The 18,641-nt window shown below is 42.8% G+C and overlaps 1 protein-coding gene across 1 annotated transcript; it reads left to right on the top strand.

The window, feature by feature from the left end:
• The first annotated feature begins 424 nt into the window (after positions 1-424).
• Positions 425-12,773, top strand: ZNF326 (zinc finger protein 326). Its single transcript, XM_063939932.1, has 10 exons — positions 425-573; positions 2,370-2,445; positions 4,913-5,318; positions 6,535-6,721; positions 7,355-7,454; positions 8,120-8,267; positions 9,829-9,925; positions 10,309-10,439; positions 11,621-11,716; positions 12,150-12,773. The coding sequence occupies exons 2-10, from the start codon at positions 2,372-2,374 to the stop codon at positions 12,315-12,317; spliced, it is 1,407 nt and encodes a 468-aa protein (XP_063796002.1). The 5' UTR covers positions 425-573; positions 2,370-2,371; the 3' UTR covers positions 12,318-12,773.
• Positions 12,774-18,641: the final 5,868 nt, after the last annotated feature.

Here is an 18,641-nt window from a genome sequence, read left to right as displayed (position 1 = left end):
AGTTCGCCCACCGGCCCTGTACTTGATATCATGCCGAAACTATAGTGGTTGATACATTTGGCCCATCACATTTAAATAAAAAAAAAAATAGAAAACATCTGCTACGTATTTGTAGTTATTAGCTCCTACCCAAAGCTTAAAAACCTGCAGAGCCGGCCAAAATACAAGTAACTTAAATGCGGAGGAAGTGGAACCCTGTTATTCCCATCTCCCGCACACACTGCAATCACTTATGTAAATCGCTGCTGCACCCTGCTGCTCTCCCGCGCTCAGGCGGCTACACCGGCGTATTCTCAGACAGTCACACTCAGTACAGTGACAAAGAGAATGCTGTGGGGGCGGAGAAATGAGACACCCACGTGACATCGCTATTTCATCGCCGCCAATAGCGTTAAGGGCGGGGACACCGTGACGTCACCCTGCCGCCATTTCTTCAGCCTGTAAGAGGAAGTAGCTCCTCCATTTGCTTCGCACTTCTCACAGGACAGGCAGGCAGCTGAAGAGCTCGGACTAGACCGCACTGCGCCCATCCATTCAGGAAACTCAATCAGCCCCGCACAACGTCTGCTTCAGGTGAGTACCGGCCCCATACTGTTCCGTGTTCCCCGGCGGTTAGCGCGGCTACAGGCGAGGCAGCTTATCTAACATGGCGGCTGGGTTCGCGCCCTGTCCTTGCGCAGCGGTCGGTGACTTATGAGGCCGCCGCCTGGCATTTCATTTCGTTTTGAGCCACCTTGTTGGGGAGCTGTCCGCTGGAATGTCCTTATGCCCCGTGTTAATACCCAAGTCATCTCCCCGCTTGGCGCCTGTTTTCCCGCTGAAATGTGCGCGCTCAGTTTCTGTGCTGGCCTGATGGGCGCCACGTTTTCCCCCCGTCTCCACCGCATTTATCATTCGGACTGTGGATTCACCCGCGCCGAGTAGCCTTGTGCGTGCACGGTGCGCCATTGTGTACTGCGTGTCCCCTGGTAAAATGGCGGCCGGGCCTGTAGTACGCCCTTGCGGTTTTCTTTCGATTTCGGTGGACGCTAGTGATAAATCGCGCGCCTAAAAAAAAAACACCGCCCTCTGTACCCGCATCGCTGTGTGCGCGGTGATCCGCTCCCGGCAGTCTCCTCTGCGCTCGTAGGACGCCCACACATTCTTGCCGTAGGGGGATGTAACGGTGCTGTGCAATCGGCATGTGCACGTGGTGCGTGGCCATTGTCTGTCTTCCCTTCCCCCACTAATGACTCTTACCATGTGACGCCTGTAAAACATCCTATCTTCTTTCTATATCAATGTTTTTTTCTATAATCTGCCTTCTTTCCTCCTCAAAATTGCATCAGCCACAAGTAAATTACCTTAAGGATGGATGGTTTTCAAAGTAGGAAAGTGTGGCCCTTGAGTGCAGGTAATGGGGATTTTTAATATCCTTTTTCTTTGAGTTTCCCAATTTTTGCACATAAAACCTGATACCCTTGGTATTCTATACTCTGGCTGTACTCCCATAGTGTTGATTTAAATTACATATTTACCTGCCTGATTTCCATTTTAAAGTGAAGGAAATTGCAGGGCGATACACAGTATTTATAATTTGATCCAGTTTGGGTACAAATGTGAAAAGTGCTGACCCAACAGACATTTTACACCTTTCAGGTCTCAACTTCAGGAGGTAATGTGTCTTCGTGTGGTTATTTATGCCACTCATTTCAAGTGCCCCATTGGGTGCGATCTAGTTGCAGCTTTGGGGAAAAATCAGTTGGCAACCACCCCCATAAGTAAGAATTTCATTTCCCTCTGCTCTTTAGGAGGCTCTTGGAACCTCTGTTAAATGTTCAATCTCTTCTCTTTTTTTTTTTTTTTGGGGGGGGGGATAAATATCCTAGTGGTGGTTAGCACCCTTCACTTACCATAGGCCCCTATAGTAATACTTCACCTGCCTCTGCAGTGGCATTTGATCTGTCTACCCCATCCCTCCATTTAAGAATAGGCAGAATGTATCTCCTTACCTAAAATCACAGGGAGACTGTCGGCGACAATAAAACTGGCTGCAGTTCCAGAAGGCTTAAGGACCCCCACTCTTATTTGGTCTTTAAAATACATATATATATTTTTTTAAAGACACCTCTCCACTTGCATTTATTCCTCATAGTCCACATATGCCTATTTGCTGCCATGACATGTCTTCATGCCCTCAGCCCTCCAGGGGGTTTTAATTGTAAACGTTGCATTTGTTTCTGACTTAACACTACCTCTTGACAAGTTTGCCTTTCGAATACTGTTGGCTAGCAGGTTTGCTTTGCTGGTATAGTCCTCTGATTTCCAGTTGATTTTATGTTCAAGACTGCTTACTGAGTTACTAAAGACTTGTTAATCCTTGTTTTCAGGCATGGAACGTGAATATGGGCATGGCTCTTATGGCCGTAGTATGGACAGCTTTGCAATGGATAACTCCGGTGACAGGTAAATGTTCTACATTTGTAGCCCTAGGAATTCTGTGGTTCTTGACAGCGCTATATCCCCCTAGATGTGTAGCTATGACTTACAAGTGGCAACGGCCATATAAATATTTCAGTTTGTTTTGCATTTATGTAAAAAAGCATTTGTTTCTTCTAGTTACACCTGCCATAGGCACACAATGCATGTGCTTTTTACTTGATACTTTGTCACTTTATTTTTGGTTTATCTGTTACAGCATTACTTAAGCCGTATATATCTGAATTTGGCATAAAAATGCTGAGTATTTTTACACTTAACAATGCAAGCCTAATAAGCTGCAGTACACTGTCTTAAGATACTTCAGGGTTTGTAGCTAAAACTAACTGAATATGATGAGTGTGGTAAGATGTTAAAGGGTCTACAGGATACAAATGGTAATTGAGGTGATATATAAGAAACTGTTAAAAAAACTATCATAAATAGCTGCCGCCTGCGACCCCCCCCTCTCCCCGTGATGTGCCTGCTTAGCATCCTTATGATTTCTTTATATTGCACATAGTACTTTATGGTGAAGGTTTGGTTCACATCAGACTCTGCCCCATTGGAGCTTATAGTTTTTAATAATTGCTACAACATAATAGCTTAATAGCAATAACATAATAGCCAAACAACTTCATCTATAATTTTTCAAATTTTCATGAAGTGGTTATTTTTAAACTGCTGCTAGGTAGCATAATGTTTCGTTTGTTGCAGACCCTCCTGTATTGGTGCTACTGCTCATGTTTAAAATAACCGTAAAAGCTTGACTGCATAATTTGCTATTAACAAATATAATATTATGGGGTTTACTGCTTGCTTTGAGTTGTCTGAACAAGCGGTAAAGTCCTCTAAGCAAATCATTATTCTACATATTGACTCTGGCACTGCCAAGATGTACACTTTTTTTATAAGTAATCCAGGTTACTTGAGCATTTGTATGGTATTTATAATAGTGTTGCTGAATTTCAATCTTGCACACCTCTTTTGCTAGCTTTGGGGCCAATTCAGATTTGTTGTGTCTAAAAATCCTGTCTAAACAAGACAATTCAGGTGTGTCTGAGCACCCATGAGCATTGCGCATGTCTTGCCCAAACTCCATGCTTTGGATGCCCAAAGTGTGGCGTTAACCCATTTAATTTATCCCCCCCCCCACCTCAGGGTGCTGCGAGAGAGTGTTCTCCTACAGCCCAGGGGCCCAGCGGCCATGAACACTTGAATTGCTGACGTTGATGGCACCCTCTTGTGGTGGCCACGCAATAAGCAATTGAATCTGCCTCTTAGTGTCTTTATAGGCAGTTATAAATTGGGATAGCTTAAAATTGCCCGCTTTATTTTTTATTTGTAGTGCTAGCTATCCTGTTAGAATTACATAGTTAAATTCCTACAGTAGTTAAAAACTGCAACTCTTTACTATAAAATATTCTTTCTCTCCAGTAACTTTAACTGCAAAAACTCTGAGTTCAGTACTGGCTTATCTTCATAAAATTTTCTTGGCATATATTAACTAACATGTTTTAGCTAGAGTTTTAAACAATGTTACTTACAGTATAAATTTTGTGCACCTGCTTTATAATGTATGTATTGCATAATATTTTTAAAATTGCTTTTAGGTACACTACATACGCCTACAAATTTGTCTTTTATAGAAGGAAACTGGAGCTTCTTTTGATGCATTAGGGTGTGTACACATGGTGAGATTTTCTTTCGATTTTGACTATATAGTCAAAATCGCAAGAAAAGTTAGTGCAGATCGCAAGGTGAAAGTCACCTTGCGATTCCGATGCGTGGTCCCGCCAGGTCAGCATCGCAAGAAAAGATCGACTGCAGGCAAGTCGATCCTTGCTAGATCGGTGTACTATCTAGTTCATCTCGCATGTCAATGACATCTCACATAAGCCAAAATCGTAAGCACACAGTCCATATCTCAGTTAGTCAAAATCGGTGGTGCTGTGCTTCGCAAGTGAAAATCGGGCATAGCAAGGATCTCACCGTGTGTACACACCCTTAGAATGAAAATGATAGTAATGTGATACATTGTGTATTTTGAGTGTACATTGAGTTGTCAACTATCTTGGCTATTTCTAAATAGACTCCCCAAATCTGGACGTGCTGTAACATTTACCTTGGCAATATGACTGCCTGAGGATAATGTATCAGGCAAAACTTAAGATGTCTTATTCCTTTATACAGACTCTGCAATATGTCAAAATTATTTTGGTGTATCAATATTCTGATGCATCTAATCTGTCCTCGGTTCATTCCTAATGACAAACTTTCCAGATTTTGGGAGGTTATCTTAACATGAACTGCCTAAATATATTAGGTTAGTTAATGTACTTAATGTTTGAGATTTTACTGTAAAGTTGATAGATGTCAACTGATGCTTTGTGTTCTGCTTTGTTTAACTCTGGTAAGCTTACATCTATTTTTCTCCTCACGTCAATTTTTCCAGGTTTGGACCTTATGAGTCTTTTGACTCCAGGTCTTCTGTGGGTGGGCGAGATCTGTACAGATCTGGCTATGGTTATAATGAATCCGATCAAGGCTACGGAGATAGTTATGATGATCGATATGAGAACCCGTACCGGAGTAGCGTTGACTCTTTTGAAGGTAGAAACCAGGGCGGGTCTAGCTGGGATCCGTCTTTCACACGAGCAAAAGTGAGGACTGGGTTTATGGAGGACAGAGGAAGAGACACTTACTCTTCCTACGGTGGTTTTTCTTCACCCTATATGAAGCCTGCAGCAGTAGGCTCTCGGGGAAGAGGAATGCCTGCTTACCCCGACGGTGCATTTGGCGGCAGAAGCAATGATGCTTTTGGAGGACCAGCAGCAGGCAGAGGCCGTGGCAGAGGAGGAGTAAGTACAGAATCTTCTCAGATTCTTTTTGACAGTCACTTTGAATTATTTCCAGACCAGAACTTTAAAATGGCATATTGTCCATATTATTGTATTGCAAATATGCTTAGAAGCTGATAATGTTCTCCCAGTCTAAATGTTGACTTTTAAAGAAGTAATGCTTTAAAGGTTAAATTGGGAGTTTTGCCAGTTCGGTAAATTCTTTCCATGTGAAAGAAAAATTAAAGTACTATATAATATTATGTTCTAGACATTTACAAGGAAACATCTTCCTTATTAGAGCATAACTAAAATTTGTGAAAGGTTACAAGTAGACCTTTTTGAAGTTCTGAGTAGGTTAAAGGTGCAATGTATTATGACTTATAATCAGAAATTGTTGTACAGTAGTCCGAGTTTCACTGAGGGCTATTTTTTCCTCTGAAAATATCACTGTTTTTTTTTTTTAAGTGGAGCCGTATAAAAAATGAACACCTAAAATTAATATATTTTGGTGTAAATTGACAAAGTCCCACTTGTATATACAGTTCTTGTGGGATCTCTGATGGCTGTTGGTCTGCTGCTCTCTGAAAAGTGATCTCATTAGGGACTTCATTGCGATGGGAGAAATTCTAATTTTGCATGAAAGCAGCCATTGGACACCCCTGCAGATCTGGCAAAAGAGTAGGATATGTTTATCCTTAAACACAACCTGCAGTTTTAAATGATCCTTTTTGAGTTAACCTATAGTTGTGGTTAATCATCTTAGATTCTTGATATTTGACTTAGTATTTATTTTTATTTTTTTTTCTCAGTTTGAGGTACACATCCCTCTAGGAACTGCAAAGTACAAGTACTTTCATTCCATGGTAGTGTTTCCAAGCTAGCCCTACATTCTGATCCTTGTTTATTGCTCGGGTTAACTATTTCAGTATGTAAAATGCATTGCACCTTTAATAAGTTTGCTAAACTTGTAATGTATATTTTTATCTTTCCCCCCCCCCCCCCCCCCCCCCTTTCCTGGATTATTTTTGGGGGCATGTATGGAGACTTTGGGTTTTTATTTTGTTGATTTGATTCCCTCCTCCTGGGTTCTTAATTTGCTTAAATGTTTCTTTTCTATAGCCCCCTTTAATGACTAGAGTGGTTTGGCACATTTCCAGTGCCACTCTGTTACTTTAAAGGGGTGACTTGGAAAAACAAGTTTCACCTGTGTAACATTATTACACCCTATTTTCAGCAAACTGGTCGTGGTATGCGCAGACCTGGGGGGGCTGATTATAAAGCCCAGTCTATGTCTGGTGGAATGGCAAGAGGTTTAAAGAGAAAGATGGGGCAACCTTTCAAGCAGCCTGTAGGCTTTAACAAAAAACAGAAACTCTCAAAGCCTGGAGGAAATCCAAATGCTAAAGCTACACCTGCCCCCGGTAAGTTCAGGTTTTAGCTAAGTTATTAATTTTTAAATTACTTAAATGGATGTTAAACTTGCTAGTGATTTCTACATGATTCTATCTTATTAAACCAGCTTTGCTGTCTGTACAGGTATGGCTAGTTTCTCATAGGTTAGTCTTCACACTAGGCTTATTTTTAGCTGTGCCCTGCCTGATTCTTTTTTTTTTTTTTTTTTTTTTTTTTTTTAGGGCAAAATGCCCCCTGGCCTTTTATCGGTGCCCTGCTAAAACAGCCTTCTGTTGCTATGCTGCCACCATGTGCATGGCATCTATTCACATTAAAGGGAGAGTTTGTGGGAAGCCCAGTACCTTCATAAGTGCTGGGCACTCCCCCTTTAGTGACATTGATGGCAGTGCATGATGCTAATGGGGCTGCACTGCCCCTAATGGTGGGGCTGCACCCCCTTTTCACGTGCATGTTGCCCCTGTGCCCAACCTTCATCCTAGTGGTGACACTAGATGGTTATAGTGGATTGCAATTCTGTCAGTATGGGAAGGGTATGATATACTGCTTAATACAAACTATTAAAGTTTGTACTTCTAAAGGAGTCCATGCTTAAATTGCACTGCAGATATGAAATGTGTATTAAACCGAAACCCTTTCTCCAGAGCCTGTTGATCCTGAAGAGGAAGAAAAGCGACGAACAGAAGCAAGAAGAGAGAAGCAAAGACGTAGAAGAGAGAAAAACAGTGAAAAATACGGAGATGGGTACAGGTCTGCCTTTACTACTTAGCTATGTGTTTAGTTTAATGGGGAATTCAAAGTTTAAATAGTAATATGCAGCTGTTGCTGCTAAATAAATCATTGGTAATGCCATTTACTTGGTGGTTCTGCAAACGCCGTTCCAGTTTGGTGGCATTTCCTTTGTTTAGAATTTCTACTGATTATCCCCTTTAAGCTATACACATCATTTCTAAAGAGGCATTAACACCTGTCCTTCATAGTACATGAATGTGGTTAATCTTGGTAGTTTAGCATTTTAAAGCAAACATAATTGGTCAAGTGAGAAGCTGTGGCTTGGGTCCCCCCCCCCCCCCTCTCTTAAAACTAGTTTTGTTGAACAGTCAAAATAAAAACCTTGTAGGTTGTGTATCCTGTTGGCAATCCATGTTGGCGAAGCTCCAGTCAGTAAAGCACAGCAATCCTAGAATACTGGTGTTACTGTCTCTTTAGAGTGAACCTTTCAAATCTTAAAGCTGCCCCCAAAATTTACCAATCTACACAAACTTTAAATGTGTTACTGTCATTATTTGAGAGAACAAATCTGAATGCAGCTTTGACAGGTTCACATTAAGGCTAGCCTTGTTTGTACCATGTCTTTGCAGTGCTTACCTGTATGATTCTCTTTTACTAACCAAATGCTTTTTTTTCAGAATGGCCTTCACATGTTCATTCTGCAAGTTTAGATCATTTGATGAAAAGGGTATTGAAGAGCATTTGGAGAGCCCAGCTCACCAGGAGATGCTGGATCATATTCAAAAACAAACCAAATTTGACAAACCTGTTATGGAGTTCTTGCATGTAAGTCATATAACAATTTTCAATGAAGACTCTTGTGGTTTTTAATAAGTAAAGAACATGTGAATACACTACAAATTGTAATAGCATGTACATCTTGCATTCGAGGCACTTTGACTTATTGGTATAAAAGGGCTATACAACTCCATAATTCAGTATTTAGGGTAATGGGCATTTGCTCCTACCTGTCTGTCCCCCAGTTTTGTTCTGTTACTGTAGTTCTAATTTTAAAGCGCAACAGAATATGCTGCTCTATATACGACTGTAAATAAACATGGTAAATCTTCATCATGTAATCTGCAATGAATGTACAAGCATTCCATACAACATTGAACAAGGTTTAATTATATTAAAGCCCCACGGCTCAAGTCTATTATTTCTCAGATCTATGGGTGGCTTGTGACTAGGTTTGTACTATTTCCCCAATGACTAGGGTAAATGTCTGATGCCTACAGGAAACATGTAAGGGATGGGTCAGGAAAAGCTCCCCCCCCCCCCCCCCCTCCTTTTTGAAGTCTTGATGGACAAATTGTGACAATATAGTAACAGTCCAGGGTCTGATATAACATGTATCTGAGTCTTAAGGTGTGCAAACTAAACATTGTTTGCATCCTGATGCGACGGGAGCCAGCACTGGCAAGTGCATACACACTTGCTGGAGGGTGGCAGTCCTTGTTAGTGATGTCTTCTGTTGGCCAATACATTGTACTGCTGCTAATTGAGGCAATATATTGGCTGATGTATCTAAGTGCGTACCTAGCTTTATAGTAACCTAGTGAGGTTGAAAAGAGACAAAATAAAATGCCCATCAGGTTCAATTTATATTCTAGATTAAGCTGAGCTCATTGTGTCCCTGCTGAAGTAAACTTTTTCGGATTCATTCACTATAATTCATATACCTCCTAGATTATAAATATTTTTATTTTTTTATGCTATAACATTGGTCATCTTAATTAGAAATGTATCCAATCCGATTATTGAATGTATTTACAGAGTCTGCCATTACCACCATCTCTGGCAGTGAGTTCCAAATCTTTATTGCCCTAACTGAAGAACCCTTTCCTATGTTTATGGAATTTTCTCTCCTTTAGCCTGCATGCCCATGTGTCCTATACAGAGTTTTATTAAGCAAATCCCCTGATATCTCCTTGTATTGACCCTTTAAATATTTGAAGATATTACTAATGTCTCCTCTTAGACACCTATTTTCTTATAATCTAGTGCCTCTAGCCCTTTAATCAATTTAGTAGCTCACCTTTTGAAGTCTTTCAATTTCCATATTTTTTTTATTTTTTTATAATGTGGTGCCAAAAATTGAACACTATATTCCACATATTCCAGGTGAAGTACCAGTGACTTGTACAGCGGCAGGAGTTCACTCGTCCCTTGTCTCAATTCCGTTTAATGCATGCTAGGGCCATACTTAAATATAAGCTGCCTTCTGTTAAGTCGTGCTATTCTTCCTTTAGTCAAGTAGCAGTTGGTAGGGTTATAACTCAATATTGCTTTGAAACTGTGCCTGTTTGGCTTTATAAATAGCTAATGAACTTTTTTTCTTATGTAGGAGTGTATTGTAAACAAGTTCAAGAAGACTGCAGCACGTAAAGCACAGTCCACCCAAAATGAGGCCGCAAAAGCTCCAGAGAAAGATATTATGGAAGGTAACACCAGCTAATTGATCTCTTCAAATTGTGCCAGTTGTAGCACAAAACTGCAACATGCAGTAACTTTTCTATGAGTAATAACATTCATACTAAGGCAGATTCTTCATTATTTATACAATTTTTATTTTCCCCGCAGCATTTCAATTGTTATACTGTTCAAGCACCCAGCAGCTGCGGAGGCCTGAGGTTTAGCTAGTTAAACCCGGTCTCTTTGGACGCTCATTCATATCACGCCCAAACAATTGAACAGTGACCATTGAATTGGCCCTTAAGAGACGGGCTGTTTAACCTGTATTTAACACTTTACTACTGAACCAACTTGTTAAACGGTTTGCCTACTTCTTGCAATGTGTCTTATAGCGTGACCTCTTTTCTTCTAGGAGTTACTGCAGATGACCACATGATTAAAGTTGAAACTGTGCACTGCAGTGCTTGCAGCATCTACGTTCCTGCTTTGCATAGTTCTGTGCAGCTGCACCTCAAATCTGTTGATCACTCAAAGAGCAAATTGGTAAGACTTTCTCATTTGTCCACTAGGGGACACTGGCAGATAACACTAGGGATATACTGTAGAGCACAGGTTCTCAAACTCTGTCCTCAGGACCTCACACGGTGCATGTTTTGCAGGTCTCCTCACAAAATCACAAGTGAAATAATTAGCTCCACCTGTGGACCTTTTAAAATGTATCGGTGGGTAATTAATACACCGATACACCTGCAAAACATGAACTGTGTGGGGTCCTGAGGACAGAGTTTGAGAACCACTGCTGTAGATGGTGGCTGGTAGGGAGCTTGCACTTTGAATTAAGAAGTGAAAAATGCACATTCCCATATCCCAATCACCTCTCACTTTTTACCTCTGTAGTCAAAGGAAACCTTGAAGTTACTGTAATACCTAGCTAATGTGCATGATTTCAACAAGACAATGGTTTGCTGGGGGGAAATTTTACCACTTTAACCCCCTTAGGAGAAACTTTTGAGAATCCCTGCTTAGTGGGTGGCTGCAAATAACTTGTTTCTAGGCCACCCAGTAGATATACAGGGGGAGTTCACAAACTGCCACATTTTCCTGAGCACAATGGTGATGCACTGTAAATGGCAGTCTGACAAACATTCTGCCTCATAACTCCGAAACGAAAGAACCAATTACAACACCAATATTCTGCAAATCTACGGACAAAGACCTTTAATTTGGTAGGACTTGCCCTGCCTAGATGGCTGCGTCATAGAAATATCTCAGTCCTCCAGCTATCAAATTATACATGTAGCTCATACATGAGATGAAACTGTACCTTTGAGTTTGCTTTCTAAGTGCAAAACACTAAAAGAAATGAGTTTTGTTTTACCTCTGATCTTGCTTTAGAAGTAAGGTAATGTGCCACTACAGCATTCTTGGTGCCTATGCATACATTGCATTTGCCAGAATGTTTAATGGAGCCTAACTTTGCAGTTTACAATGTTTCAATATTTTTGCATTTTGGGAAGATAACTGAACTAGTATGTGTTTTCAATATACACTGGGCAGTGTAACGTGGTTTCCTGCTGGAGGGTATTTAAGCTTCCTATTGTAAAGCATTTTAAGGAATTAACATGATAATGTACTATAGATGTTGGAGTAGCAACTGTAGTGCATTCTATTGCACGAGTTAAATGTCCACATGTTCCTGTAACTTTTTTTTTTCTCTCTCTCAGGCATATAAAGATCAAATAAAAAGAGAGAGCATTTTGACTGCAACAAGCATACTGAACAACCCACTTGTGAAGGCAAGATATGAACTTTATTTGAAGGTAAGCTAAAATACTTAACTATCCCAAAATAGTCACTTGTATGAGTTATTTTGTATGTACCGTGGAAGTCTGTATAACTGTTGGGGAGAGGTGAGGGATTTGACACTAAAATTCCTTCCTTGGTGAATGTACAAAGTTATTGCTGTGGCAGTGTTGCCAGGGAGAATATTGATGGGTTGCTGTCTGGCCAATCGGACAATATCTTATGCCAGGCCGTTCTGTGTAATGAAGGTCTGAATGAGGTGTCGATCTGTCCTTTTACATGTGTACGGCCAATTTTGCATGGTACTGGCTGAAGAGAATTCGGCCTGACCATCAGGATGATTGGTTGTCTTTCTAATGTGCAGCTAGTCTTAAAGAACTGAAGCTTTCTTTGGTACTTTGTTTCAAATGTCCTGTCTGGCATAAGAACTAATAAAAAAATTTTCTCCAGGGTGAAAATCCATTTGAGATTCAGACTGAGGAAGCCGCCCAAGCTGAATCTGCTGCTGAGGAAGCTGCTGAAGAGGTCCCTGTCGATACTGGTGCAACTGAAATTACAGGAGAACAAGAAACTGAAGACTTTACTGCAGACCCACTGTCGACTTCTGATGATATATAGTGATCGAACACTACTTGATGGCTGAAAGATCCCTCCTTTTTAAACTGTTGTGCCATCCTATTTTTAAATCTGGGCTTGTGGGCAATGAGTTTAAAGTTTTGTATTTGCAAAGAAAATACTTATCCTTGTTTAAATTTCTGCATATTCATAAAGAATTTAATTTCTTTCAACTTTTAAGCTGTTAATCTTATGTTTGTTGATTGCCCACCCTGATGTTAAAATATCAGTTTTAGTTTCAGTTACCTAGGTCCTAGTATTTTTTTAACCTGAAAATGCTGTGAAGTCTTGAAATGAATTTGTACAATGTTGGACAGTTAGTGTTTATCTTGTAGTTTGTGACACCAAAGTAATGTGGCAGTGTAAAATTTCTTTTTTACATTTTATTTTTTTTCTATTTTTGTTTGCTACTTAGATCATTGTGTCTGAGAACAAAATAAATCTCAACCCTAAACCTAAGTTACTTTATAGCTTGTACAAAATTCTTCATCTTTAAATACTTTGATCAAGAGGTACATGAAAAGGGGGTGGTAATGAACAAACATTCATGCATTGACAATGTAGCATCTGTTGCAGTGAATCAGACCTAATTTTTAACTAAGGCCCTTCACACCTAACATCCATGTCATGGTAACCACTTGAGTATGATGCAAACCACAGGGGGGAGGGGGCTGGGACATGGCCAAAACCAACATCCTAAGGGCTAATGGTTCATAATACCAGCTGACAGGACATTAAGCTCCTGAGGCACTGTTTCACAAACCACATAGTGTGCACACTGGCAGCTAGTTGCCACCTCTTAACAGATGCTGAAGAGATGCAGGTACGGTGAGTATTACACTGGGGTCCCGATTAGCGGGTCCCCAGTGACTAATGGCAACATGACAGATGCAACGGTCACAGGCTGCGGTGCCCACTGCATACCTCACTGGCAGTTAAAAAAAAAAAAAAAAAAACTTCCACAAGGTGTGTAAACATAATACTGCTGCTGCGGATAACAAGGCTGCATAGACTGCTCCTCAAGACCTGACTGAACCTGTTGTACTGGTACCAGGGGCCTCATAGAATGGGGGGTAGTGGATCAGTGGTAGCAACACTGTTACCAAGCAAATTAATAAAAATTACAGTGTGGTTCTGCTTTGCTGTGTACTGGTCCCTTCTTTCTCACACCAGGGGCTGTCTGGTTGGTGTGTACTACAGTGTGGTTTATTTCAATTTCCACAACAATGTCTAGAGAAGGTTGTGTACTTCATGTAACTTTACACATTCCTCTGATCTCTTGTGAACAATGGGGCAGATGTATTAACCTGGAGAAGGCATAAGGAAGTGATAAACCAGTGATATGTGCAAGGTGATAAAGGCACCAGCCAATCAGCTCCAATATGTAAATTAACAGTTAGGATCTGATTGGCTGCTGCCTTTATCACCTTGCACATATCACTAGTTTATCACTTCCTTAACCTGGAAAAGGCATAATACATCTGCCCCAATGTTCCTTGTCCTCTCAGGGTATTAGTATACAGGCACCTGACCGGTTAGAATCATTTTAAAGGCATTCATAATATAAATACAGAACTAGCTGCAGCTAGACCAGAACGACTGGTACCTAAACAATCTTTCTCATACGTCCTAGAGCACAGGTTTGCAAACTGGGCAGCAATAAGTATACCTTTTGGCAATATATACACATAATACAGTCTGGAAAACTATCTGTGTAAACCCCCCGCCATTTTTAGTCAAACAGGACAGGGGGGGGGGGGACACATAAATTTAGGCGCAAAATTTGTATATACAGCAGCTACTGGGTAAACACTGAGTTGTAGTGTAATCCCTGGGTTATATAGCACTGGGGTGTGTGCTGGCATACTCTCTCTCTGTCTCTCCAAAGGGCCTTGTGGGGGAACTGTCCTCAAATAGAGCATCCCCTGTGTGTGTGGTGTCGGTACGCGTGTGTTGACATGTCTGAGGTAAAAGGCTCCTCTAAGGAGGTGATAGAGAGGATGTGTGTGAGAGGGTGTCTCCGTCGACAACGCCGACACCTGTTTGGATATGTGTAAGTGCTAAGGTGAATTTATTGCACAAAAGGTTAGGGAACAGACAGGAAATCTACCCATGTCTGTCCCTATGTCACAGAGACCTTCAGAGTCTCTCAATGCTCACTATCCATAATAACAAACACTGGTATCGACATGGAGTTTAACTCCACTGTCGACTACGATAATGCAAAGTTACAGCCAAGATGGCTATAAGGTATTCAATATATGATTATTGAAATAATAGATGATTTGCATATCACTGATGACTCATCTGTCCCTGACACAAGAGTACACATGTTTAAGGGGAAGAATGCTGAGGTAAATTTCCCTCCTCTCATGAGGGAAAAAAAGCGGGAATCTCCAGACAAGAGACGGCAGCTTCCCACAAGAGAATTCTCGGGCTGTATCCTTTCCCCACTAGGGCCAGGATATGTTGAGAATCTTCCCCTGGGGTGTCCTGTTTGCACAGACGGTAGCACTTGCTATTCTCAGGGATCCTGCAGATAGCATGCACATTCTAGTATACTACCCAGACCGGCGATTGTGTCGGCATGGGTTTATAGCGCTGTGGCAGCGTGGACAGAGATGAGACCCTAGTATGCAATATAAATATATTAAAGATGATGTCTTAAGTGATAGATATATAGTTATAAAGCATGCCCAAAGAGACATGAGTATACTGGGTCCTAGAGTCAAAGCTATGTCGATCTCTGCTTGACGTGTCCTGTAGAATATGCATTGGACAGATGATGCCGACTTAAGAGGCATATGGAAGGCTTAGGTTTGTGTGGAGAAGGGTTCTCGGGCCTGGTCTCCACAGCTATAGCTGGTAATTCTGCTAGTTTGCCTTATAGTCCTGCACAGCCTAAGAAAGCATGACATTATTAAATGCAGCCTTTCGTATAGAGAAACAAGAAAGTCTGTGGGGCGTCCTTTCTCGTCAGAGCCGGGCAGCTAGTTCCCAAGAACAGAAGTCCTCCCCGGCCCCTACAAAAATCCACCAATGTCGCTGGGGCTCCACAGGCGGAGCTAGGCCCGGTGGGGACACGCCTTCGTAAGTTCAGCCACAAGTGGGTTCACTCCCTGTTCGATCCCTGGGCAATAGATATTGTGTCTCAGGGATACAAACTGGACTGTGAGAAGATGCCCCCTCACCGACGGCCCTGCGGGCTTCCCCCCAAGAGAGGGAGCCAGTGTTATCTGCAATTCACAAATTGTATCTTTAACAGGTGGTGGTCAAGGGTCCCCTCCTTCAACAAGAGGGTGTTATTATTGACCATGTTGTAATCCCGAAACCAGACGGTTCGGTCAGACCCATATTGAATTAAAAATCCCTGAACATATACCTGAGAAGGTTCAAGTTCAAGATGGAATCGCTAAGAGCGGTCAGTGCAAGCCTAAAAAGGGGGAGACTTTATTGTGAATCGGGACATAAGGGATGCATACCTTCAGGTCCCCATTTATCCACCTCATTAGGCGTACCTCAGAATTGCGGTACGGGATTGTCATTACCAATTTCAGATGTTGCCGTTTGGTCTCTCCACGGCCCCGAGAATATTCACCATGGTAATGGCGGATATGATTGTGCTATTGCGGAAGCAAGGTGTCACTATTATCACGTACTTGGACGATCTCATAAAAGCGAGATCAAGAGAGCAGTTGCTGAACAGCGTATCACTTTCTCTGGAAGTGTAACGGCAACACGGCTGGATTCTATATATTCCAAAGTCGCAGTTGGTTCCTACAGCTCATCTGCCTCTCCTAGGCACGATCCTAGACACAGACCAGAAAAGGGTTATCTCCCGATAGAGAGAGCTCAGGAGCTCATGACACTGGTCAGGAAACTATTAAAACCAAAACAGGTGTCAGTGCATCACTGCACTCGAGTCCTGGGAAGGATGGTGGCATCATACGAGGCCATCCCCTTAGGCAGGTTCCATGCGAGGACCTTCCAATGGGACTTACTGGACAAGTGGTCCGGATCACCCCTTCAGATGCATCGGTTAATCACCCTATCCCCCAGGGCCAGGGTGTCTCTCCTGTGGTGGCTGCAGAGTGCTCACCTTCTCGAGGGCCGCAGATTCGGCATTCAGGACTGGATCCTGGTGACCACGGATGCAAGCCTCCGAGGGTGGGGGGCAGTTACACAGGGAAGAAATTTCCAAGGTCTGTGGTCAAGTCAACTGACTTGCCTTCACATCAATATCCTGGAACTAAGGGCCATATACAACGCCCTAAGTCAAGCGGAGATCCTGCTTCGTGACCAACCGGTTCTGATCCAGTCAGACCGCAGGGGTTCATGTAAACCGCCAAGGTGGCACAAGGAGCAGGGTGGCGAGGGTAGAAGCCACCAGAATTCTTCGCTGGGCGGAGAATCAAGTAAGCGCACTGTCAGCAGTGTTCATTCCGGGAGTAGACATCTGGGAAGCAGACTTCCTCAGCAGGCACGACCTCCACCCGGGAAAGTGGGGACTTCATCAGGAAGTCTTCACGCAGTTTGCAAATTGATGGGAACTGCCTAAGGTGGACTAGATGGCGTCCCACCTCAATAAAAAGCTAAAAAAGGTTTTACGCCGGGTCAAGGGACCCTCAGGTGATAGCTGTGGTCGCACTAGTAACACCGTGGGTGTTCCAGTCGGTCTCTGTATTCCCTCCTCTTCCTCTCATACCCAAGGGCTGAGAATTGTAATAAAAGGAGGAGTGAAAACAATATTCTTTGCTCCGAATTGGCCAAGAAGGACTCGGTACCCGGAGCTGCAGGAAATGCTCTCAGAGGACTCAGGGCTTCTGCCTCTCAGACAGGACATGTTGCAACAGGGGCCCTGTCTGTTCCAAAATTTACCGCGGCTGCATTTGACGGCATGGCGGTTGAACGCCGGATCCTAGCGGAAAAGGGCATTCCGGATGCAGTTATTCCTACGCTGATAAAGGCTAGGAAAGACGTGACAGCAAGACTTTTTCACTGTTTATGGCGAAAATAGGTTGCTTGGTGTGAGGCTGGGAAGGCCCTACAGAGGAATTCCAGCGGGGTCAATTCCTGCACTTCCTACAGTCAGGAGTGACTATGGGCCTAAAATTAGGATCCATAAAGGTCAAGATTTCGGCCCTATACATTTTCTCTAAAAATGAACTGGCTACACTGCCTGAAGTTCAGACGTTGTTCCGGGGGTGCTGCATATTCAGCCTCCTTTTGTGCCACCGGTGGCACCTTGGGATCTTAACGTTGTGTTGGATTTCCTGAAATCCCACTGGTTTGAGCCACTTAAGACCTTGGAGCTAAAATATCTCACGTGGAAAGTGGTCATGCTATTGGCCTTAGCTTCGGCTAGGCGTGTGTCAGTATTGGCGGTTTTGTCATGTAAAAACCCTTATCTGATCTTCCATATGGACAGGGCAGAATTGAGGACTCGTCCCCAATTTCTTCCTAGGGTGGTATCATCGTTTCATTTGAACCAGCCTATTGTGTTGCCTGCGGCTACTAGGGACTTGGAGGATTCCAAGTTGCTGGACGTAGTCCGGGCTTTGAAAATTTATGTTTCCAGAAAGGCGGGAGTCAGAAGGTCTGACTCGCTGTTTATTCTGTATGCAGCCAACAAGATTGGCGCTCCTGCTTCGAAGCAGACTATTGTTCGCTGGATCTATAGCACGATTCAGCTGGTTCACTCTGCGGCTGGATTGCCGCATCCAAAATGGTGAAAGCTCATTCCACAAGGAAGGTGGGCTCTTCTTGGGCGGCTGCCCGAGGGGTCTCTGCTTTACAGCTTTGCCGAGCTGCTACTTGGTCGGGGTCAAACAAGTTTGCTAAGTTCTACAAGTTTGATACCCTGGCTGAGGAGGACCTTGAGTTTGCTCATGCGGTGCTGCAGAGTCATCCGCACTCTCCCGCCCGTTTGGGAGCTTTGGTATAATCCCCATGGTGCTTACGGAGTTCCCAGCATCCACTAGGACGTCAGAGAAAATAAGAATTTACTCACCGGTAATTCTATTTCTCGTAGTCCGTAGTGGATGCTGGGCGCCCATCCCAAGTGCGGACTCTCTGCAATACATGTATATAGTTATTGCTTAACTAAAGGGTTATTGTTATGAGCCATCTGTTACTGAGGCTCAATTGTTGTTCATACTGTTAACTGGGTATGGTTATCACGAGTTGTACGGTGTGATTGGTGTGGCTGATATGAGTCTTACCCTGGATTCCAAATCCTTTCCTTGTTATGTCAGCTCTTCCAGGCACAGTTTCCTTAACTGAGGTCTGGAGGAGGGGCATAGAGGGAGGAGCCAGTGCACACCAGAT

The sequence above is a fragment of the Pseudophryne corroboree genome, chromosome 9 (assembly GCF_028390025.1).
Source record: "Pseudophryne corroboree isolate aPseCor3 chromosome 9, aPseCor3.hap2, whole genome shotgun sequence".
In the NCBI taxonomy this organism is placed as follows: domain Eukaryota; kingdom Metazoa; phylum Chordata; class Amphibia; order Anura; family Myobatrachidae; genus Pseudophryne; species Pseudophryne corroboree.
Note: the sequence above shows the minus strand (reverse complement) of the source record. Positions and strands in the feature narration are given on the sequence as shown.